Consider the following 8,731-nt stretch of genomic DNA (forward strand, 5'->3'; position numbering starts at 1 on the left):
ATCATTTAACAATTTGGAAATTAAATGTGAAATATTTTCATTTTGATATGCTAAAAACATTTGTTAAAATATTAATGATTATTTCTTTTTTTATTTTATATAGTTAAAATAAAAAATATTTGAAAACTAATCATTTGATAAAATAAAATAAATAAATAAACTAATTTAGCATATTTCCAAATATTTCAAAACAACAACGTTTATTTTGACAATAAAAGTTTAGAATAATTAATTATATATTGGTTAAGAAATTGATAGTTAAGGGGTTTTTAATTACATTTGATTGCTAAGAAAGCGTTAAAAAAAAAATTAAATTAAGTTATATTAATAATTTTGTGGTTTTTATGTGGCACATCTTTAAATTTACGGATTTGTGATTCAATTATTATTGAAATTAATTCTTTAATTTCTGGATTTTTTTTTTAAATTGAGGGGAAAACATCACATCCTGGCTTTTATTTTGAAAAAAAATTAAAATTATTAATTCTAGCGGATATTTAAATGAATGTGAATTATACTTCAGAATTTTAATTAGATAAATTTAATTAAAATTGATGATAGTTGATTTCTTTTTATTTTATTGTATTATTAGGAGCAAAGCTCCTCGCTGTTCGCCGTCTCTTTGAAATTCAAGGTCAATCCCATCACTGTTTCCAACTTTCAAAGCTCCTCACCATCTCAAATCAAGCTTTGAATATGCTCTCCATCGTCTCTTCCAAAAGCCATCATTCCCCATTTCATTATTTTAATGCTTTCATCGAATGTGTGTCAAAGCCCTCTCTTATCTTCCTCTTTGGTCAATGATCAAACAGTACCGCACAACTTCTCTTCTTCACCATTCTTTTTCCACTACAATGGCCATTGAAGAACCCAAGTTAAACTCCACTTCAGATCACGTCCTGGATTGGCTGGAAGATTCGGTTTCGTTTGTTTATTTTAATGCTTTCATCATTGTGGAGCTACTGCTCTCACAGATCCCCTCTCCCCATCTCCGTTAATTCCGGCATCACCTCCACTGGTCGTGTTAATGTTGCTACCATCTCAGTCCACGTCCGTCTCTCTCTCGCCCCTCTATGTCTTCTTCCTTTTGTACTGCAACCATTGGCAGAGCCAGCATGTGGCCAGAGGGACAATTTCCCCTTCCCCCGCCCCCGCCCCCGGCTCTGAATCCTCCAAGCATGTGGCCAGAGGGGCAACTCTCCAAGGAAAAAAAAAATGTTATTCTGAGCTGTGTTTGAGCCCAGGCTCTGGTTTAAAGATAAGAAGGCCATCATCTCACTGCTACAGTACTCCCCCTTCATGAGCTTTACACCACTGCCACCATAATTCCTACAGGACAGTCATCGTCCTTCACACGACTGAAGCAAAGCATTGTGGTTCAAACAGGCGACCACCTCCATATCAATCCTAGTCTCGCGACATCCCCGGCAGCACCACCAACCAACCCACCACCATCACTCTCTGGTATATATATTTCCCTTCTTATTTGGCTTTCAAACCTTTTGCTTTTGTTCTTGTTCTTATTATTATTATTATTGTTTCCTAATTTTTATAGAATTTATGTAATAGTTTCTAATATAATCTTTTCAAAATGAAGATGATTTATCCATGCATGGATTTCCTACATTTTATGGGATATTTTTAATTAGATTCTCTTCATCAGTATTCTATTTTAGTCACTCTGCCACTGTCAACTCTCTTGCTGTACTACATCAGTTCACCACAATCTTCTTCTGTATTTCTTTGTGCTAATCTTCTGTTTAATCTTGTAAATATGTTCCTGTGAATAAAGAATTCTGGGTGATGCTCAAAAACTGATAAAAGAAGAAAGAAAGAGAAATTGATTTGGAGTGATCAGTCTCTTGTCCACCAAGACCTAATCCAAACTCTAGGTCGGGTTATTCCAACAGGACAAAGAAAAAGTGTCAAAAGAAAAAGAAAAACTGATTTGGGGTGCTTTCCTTGTTCCCAGCAAATCTTCTTCCTCTCTTTTTTTGGTCGGTCACCATACCATCTCACCACTACACTCCACCTTCATGAACTTCACACAGTGAACCACCACCTCAGCAATCATAGTCTCATCATTTTATAACATTTAACATGGCATTATAATCAGGCTTACCATTCTGAGGCTTTTGAGCACTCTAATCCCCTTATGTAGCTTACAATCCCAAGGATTTGAGACATTATTTTCAAAGATCTAAAGATATTATGTTGCAAACCTAAGATACCGACATTTGTATATTAGCTTCCATGAACAAGGTAATGATCCTCCATTGCTTCATTATGATCAAGACAATAATACCATAATAGAATTTTTTTTTTTAATATCATAATTATCCATCAATTAAAAAATATACAATTACAATATCATTTTTAAACATAAAATTATGCGATACTAATTTTTAAACAAATTATTATTGCTCTTTGATCTTTGAGTTGGTCAATGACACATGAGTTGAGTCTAAGGAGAAAAAGATCGGAGCAAGCCATGGAGAATCTGCTATCTCTGTGCTAATCTTCTGTCTAGTCTTGTGATTTTTTTCATAGTTAAGAAATAATGGTTAGAAAGTAAAATGTGGCACAGGAGGATCTGAAAAACAAGAAAATTAACGAGTGAGGTGTGAAAAAGGAAAAGGAAAAGGAAAAAGAAAAAGAAAGCTTAAGCCATACTCAGTGAGTATAGTACTGTTCTGTCACTGATGATAGGGAACTTTTGAAGTGAATGCACAAGTTCATTATTCATTGGATAGTGCTTAGGGTGCAATTTGGGGCGGGTCAGCTCGACTCAATCTAAACTTGATATAATGTTTGGCGGGTTTAGATAATCATTTTTATTATTGGGATTGAGCTTGAGTTAAAAGTTTTCAAATCAAGTTCAATTTGGTTTGTGCCTAGGTTAAGATTAAGGTTTGGACAACATAAACCTAATTTGAACCCAATTTTATGTTTTTATAATATTTATAATGTATATTATTTTATATAGTAATATTTATTTTTTTAGATTTTTAAGAAAAAATATCAAATTAATATTATATACTATATATTTTTATTTTTTTTAAATATAAATTCATTTTTACTTTTTGTTGTTACATATAATTTTTTCTTATTTACTATTTAATTTCTCATATAAACATATAAAAATTTTATTAAAAAATATTATAAATGAATTTTGAATTATATAACTAAAAAAAACATTATACTTTCCTCAGGTTTGAATAAACCTAATTTGAATTCAATTTAATGTTTCTTAATATTTATAATATATATTATCTTGTACAATAATATTCATTTTTTTATATTTTTGTGAAAAAATGTTAAATTAATATTATATAATATACATCTTCATTTAAAATATATATATATATACAAATTTGTTTTTATATTTTTGTTGTTCTATCTAAATTGTCTTATTTTATTATTTAAATTTTCATATAAATATATAGAAATTTTGTTAAAAAAAAGAAGAAAATAAAACATTGTAGAAGGATTTTGAATTATATAACTCGATTAACCTGAAATAAAATTTGTTTTTATATACCTTGAACTCAAGCGGGTTTAGAGAAATGAGATTGGGTTAAGTTTTGGCTTAATACTTTGGGTATGAAGTCAATTTGGGTTAGATTTTGATCAATTGTTTTTTATTCCAGTTGAATTTGGGTTAGATATCAACCCATCAATATTGCAGCCATAACAGTGTTTCAGAAAATCAAAGGTGAAATTATTAGCATGTGTTTCTCGACTTGTGACCAAGTCCTACACTCTAGGCTTCTCCCTTACAATTATTAATGTGACTCTATGAGTACACCCTAGTGATTCTTAGAAATGTTTATATATTTTTTAACACTTGAATAATAAAAAATTTTAAATATTAAAAATATTATAATTGAAACTCAAAAAATAGATCTAATTATTATAAAAAATAAAAAATAAAAATTGATATATCATGAATTATGAGTTTACTATTTTTCTTTTATGCACAGTTATAATTTTTTAATTTTCTTATTACGTAAATAGATTATAAATTAAGTAACACATAATTAATAATTTAAATTATTTGATGAACCTTTTAATTTTTGAGAATAATTTGAAATTCAAAAAATTGATTTGATTAGTTATATCTTAAATCCAAACATTCTAAAATATTGTGCTTATAATTGATGACTAAATGTGTGCGTGTAATGAAAATTTATTGTTCATTTACATGTTAAAAAAGCTAAACTTTATTTTATATTCATTTTAAATACAATATTATTAACTATTTATCATTAAATATTATTATTATTCACTTTTAACAAAAAAAGAAATTAATGACTCTTTTACGAAAACATTAATATCCATATTTTTTTTAATACATATTAACGTAGTATTTTTTTTATAAAAAAATTTAATTTATTATTTTATTATAATATTACTTTCTTGTTTTACTAAAATCTATTAATTTTTTAATTAATTTGTAATTAAAAAACCAATTTTATTTTAAAGAAGACTTGAATTAAATTTAATTAATATTATATAAATAAAAATTTACAATGTTTTTATAAAATCAAAATAGAAAAGGGTTATTTGATTAAAAGGATCATTTGAAACCCAATTTTTTAAATCTAACCCTTTACCCATTTTTGGCCTTATTTTGACAAAAATGCCCTTATTATTTTCTTATTAAAATAACCTTTTTCAATATATATATATATATATATATATATATATAAATACTTGAAATAGTAAAAGACATCTATATCAAAAATATTATTTTATCAATTTTAATTAATTAATTCAATAAAAAAATCATTTTTTTTTAAATAATTTATGGAAACAAGTTTTTGTTTTTTGTTTTTTAAAAACTTGTCAAACACCCTTATTTCTTTTAATAAAATTTTTAAAAATTATTTTTTTATTCTTTAATTTAAAAATAGTTTATAAAAAAAAAGTAGAAAAAAATGGTGAAACAACCTATCTTTCTAATTTTAAGTGAAAATTGAAGCTATTCATAAGGTGTTTAATAAAATTGAAGATTAAAAATTAAGTGCTAAACTTTAATGCTGAGTTACAAATGTTGGAAAGTTACAAGTGGCAAATGAATAAAAGTGAAAAATGATTGGTATGAATTTAAGAGTTCTATTTTACAAATTTATTATTTTATTCTTCATTTTTTGCTCTAATATTTTTTAATGTTTAGTTGTTTTCAGTTTGATCTTTTTACAGAGAACAGGCGCGAGAGCAATGCAGATATTCCCAGAAAGTGTGCGGAAACTTTGGAATGAATGGGACCTACGCTTGATGGTTCTACTCAGCCTTTTCCTACAAATCGTCCTAATCATCTTTAGCAACCGACGAAAGTACACAGTCACACCTTGGATCAGAATCCTGATTTGGTCGACCTACTTGTCCGCAGACTGGGTGGCGACAGTATCCCTCGGTACCCTCTCAAACAGCCAAGGAGATTCGGAAGGGAAACTTCTGGATCCAAACTATACCCTCATGGCATTTTGGGCGCCATTCCTTCTCTTGCACCTTGGTGGTCCGGACACTATCACGGCTTACTCCTTAGAAGATAATGAGTTGTGGTTAAGGCACTTGCTTGGACTAGTTGTCCAAGTTGGAGTGGCTTTCTACGTGTTTCTGAGGTCATGGGCAGGAACTCCACTCACATTTCTATTCATTCCAATGTTTGTGGCTGGAATTATCAAGTATGGAGAGAGGACCTGCGTTCTGAGGTCTGCAAGCAAGAATCACTTTAGAGATTCTTTGCTTCCAGTTCCTGATCCTGGACCTGATTATGCTTATTTGGTGATGAGATATGGTTCATGGGAAGGGAAAATGGAGAGTAAAAAGCCACTTCAATCTACCGCTGGTGATGACATTACTATACCGGGTGGAAAATATATTGATAAAGCTTACTTCTTATTCGAGAACCAATTCAAGCATCTATATGCAGACCTCATCCTCAGCTTGGATGACCAAAAAACCAGTGAGCGCTTCATCAAGGAATTGTCATTCGAAGATGCCTTCAAAGTGGTAGAGATGGAGCTTAGTTTTATGTATGATGTGCTCTACACCAAGGCAACAGTGGTTTATTCTCTACTAGGCATTCTTCTCCGCATTGCCAGCTTCTTGTCCACTATTTCTACCTTAGCGGCCTTCTGCTTCTTCATCGATAGGCATGAGTTCTCAAACATTGACATCAACATTACTTACTTATTACTCTTTGGAGCTATTTTTCTCGAGGTTTATGCTCTCATTAAGCTAATTTTGTCGGACTGGAGCATCGTCTGGTTGAGCAGCAAGAAGAACCCCCTGGCTGATTCCATTTATCGAGCCATTACCTTTTTTAGATCAGTTCTAACTAGTGACATTAGATGGTCTAGACGCATGGCACAGAACAATTTAATTGATTCTTGCCTCGGAGACAAAACCAAGTTCAATCAGGTTCCCAGGTTCTTTGACATGAACAAATTCTTAGAGAAGTACTGGTACATGACTTGGGAGATGGTGGATGACATGAAGGAACCCATCTTCTGCTGGCTCCTAGAGGTGACAAGTATTGTCGGGGATCGCAGGCGGCTACTCAAACACAGAGGTGATTATGTGATTACAAAAAATAGGGGGGTTATTAATAGAGCACTTGATTGGAGTATAGTTGATGTGGAATTTGATCACAGCATCCTTGTCTGGCATATCGCTACAGATCTCTGTTATCCTTGTGGTGTCGACAAATCCCAAGATACCAATCTCAAGTCATGGTGCAAACTAAGCAAATGCTTGTCTGAGTACATGTTGTATCTGTTAGTTATGTGTCCATTTATGCTGCCAAAAGGGATAGGGGAGTTTCGGTTCCGAGACACTTGTTCAGAGGCTAAAAGATTCTTCCAGCAAAGAAGGGAGCCCATATCTAACAGAAATGAAGCTTGCAGATTGTTGCTTCAAGTTGACACGGAAGCTGAGCCGATAAAAGTGAAAGGAGATAAAAGCAAGTCGGTGTTATTCGAGGCATGTAGGCTTGCCAAAGCGTTGAAATCATTGGAAATGGAGATGGGCGTGGAAGAGAAATGGAAGATGGTGAGTGAGGTGTGGGTGGAGATGTTGTGCTATGCTGCCAGTCATTGTGGATGGATTCAACACGGTCAGCAGCTCCGGCGAGGCGGGGAACTACTCACTCATGTCTGCCTTCTTATGTCCCACCTCGGTTTAAGCGAGCAATTCCAAATATTGCAAGGTGAAAATGAAATTACTATACCGGAATTACATGAAATTAGTCCTGCCGAATTAGTGAGGGTAGCGGAGGAAGCAGTGAATTGGAGCTTGAGCTTGCAGGGAGGAAGTAGTGAATAGGAACTTGAGGGCCCGCTGACTCTGATGCTACAACCTGATCACGAGGAAGCTTGTAATTTGAACATCTCATTTCTTTCGTGAGTGCTCGACGTGGGATGGGATTCAAGAGGGGTAAAGAAATGCTAAAATAAGAATATAGAAAGGAGGCCCAATTCTATGGCCCACACTTCCTTGGCCTTATGTTCCCTCTAGCACGGTAAGCCCGATCACTGAATTGGAAATTTAGGTTTTATTTATTTATTTTTAAATAAAGAGTTTCTAAAAACAGATTAGGTCCGTAAAATGCGCTGAGGATGGAACTTTCGTCTCGCCTAAAAGGAAAGAGGGGGCTGGGCACAAAAAAAAAAAAAAATTTAACATATTTCTAAATGCTTCAAAATAACAAGATTTAAGTGGTATTTGTTTTTTTGGTTTTTTTGCTGAAAACCATTTAGTTTTAGAATTTAGGTTGTTTGTTTTTTTATTTTTTCATGACTTATTATAAACTTTTTACTAAATTGAAAAAGTCAAAATATGTAGCTTTTTCTAAATAGAAAAAATAACACAAAGGTTTTTTTTTACTTTTTAATACTTAATAGAAATAAAATATTACAAAAACAAACAACCTAATATTTAATACTATTAAGTATTAAGGTTCTATTTAGAATTAAGTAAAAAAACAAACACCACCTTAATGTAATAACAAAAGTTTATAATAATTATGTTTGAGTACTAACAAAGTGTTGAAAATTTTATAGATTAAGTTTTATTAATTACTTAGTGGTTTTTATGTGATACATTTTTAAATTTATGAATTTGTAATTGAATCCAATGTTTGATTGTTCAGATTAATTCTTTAATTTTTGGATTTTTAATTTAGGGGAAAACATCACCACCTACTATTTGATTTTTTAAAATTAATTAAAATTATTAACTCCAGTGGATATTTGATTATAGTTGATTTCTTTTGATTTTATTGTATTATGAGGAGCTAAATTGGAAATTTTATAATAAATTCACTTATAATACAATTTTCTTATTATAATTTTATTGAGAATTGGATGAGGTACAACATTATGTAGTTAAATCTCGATTTTGATTTTGGAATTTCATGTATATATTTTAAATTCGTTTCTTAGCAAATCGAGTGATTTTTATAATATTTGATTTGTTTTATTTAGTAAGAATTCATTAGATAAATTCTAAATTTACTTGAAAATAAGAGAACAAAATGAAGACAAAAAAATAACTTATCTTAGTCATATTCAATCTTTTTTAATGACAATTTTACTAATATATGATAATTGATCTAAATTGCATATAAAATTTTTAAAGATTGAATTTTATTTTATTTTAAATTAGAAAGTGGGTGTAAGTGCTATTGTAGTTACTAGATGACTGCAACTGCCCAAAAAATGAA

The 8,731-nt window shown here is 31.0% G+C and overlaps 1 protein-coding gene across 1 annotated transcript; it reads left to right on the plus strand.

Moving 5' to 3' along the window:
• The first annotated feature begins 1,340 nt into the window (after nt 1-1,340).
• On the plus strand, nt 1,341-7,332 carry LOC117910056. Its single transcript, XM_034824113.1, has 2 exons — nt 1,341-1,464; nt 5,190-7,332. Exon 2 carries the CDS (start codon nt 5,224-5,226, stop codon nt 7,330-7,332), a length of 2,109 nt encoding a protein of 702 aa, XP_034680004.1. The 5' UTR covers nt 1,341-1,464; nt 5,190-5,223.
• The last annotated feature ends 1,399 nt before the right edge of the window (nt 7,333-8,731 follow it).

Source organism: Vitis riparia, unplaced genomic scaffold (genome assembly GCF_004353265.1).
Source record: "Vitis riparia cultivar Riparia Gloire de Montpellier isolate 1030 unplaced genomic scaffold, EGFV_Vit.rip_1.0 scaffold567_pilon_pilon, whole genome shotgun sequence".
Taxonomy (NCBI): Eukaryota; Viridiplantae; Streptophyta; class Magnoliopsida; order Vitales; family Vitaceae; genus Vitis; species Vitis riparia.

What these genes read in the sequence shown, in the direction of transcription:
- LOC117910056 (XM_034824113.1), top strand. Translation starts at nt 5,224, where the DNA reads ATGCAGATATTCCCAGAAAGTGTGCGGAAACTTTGGAATGAATGGGAC.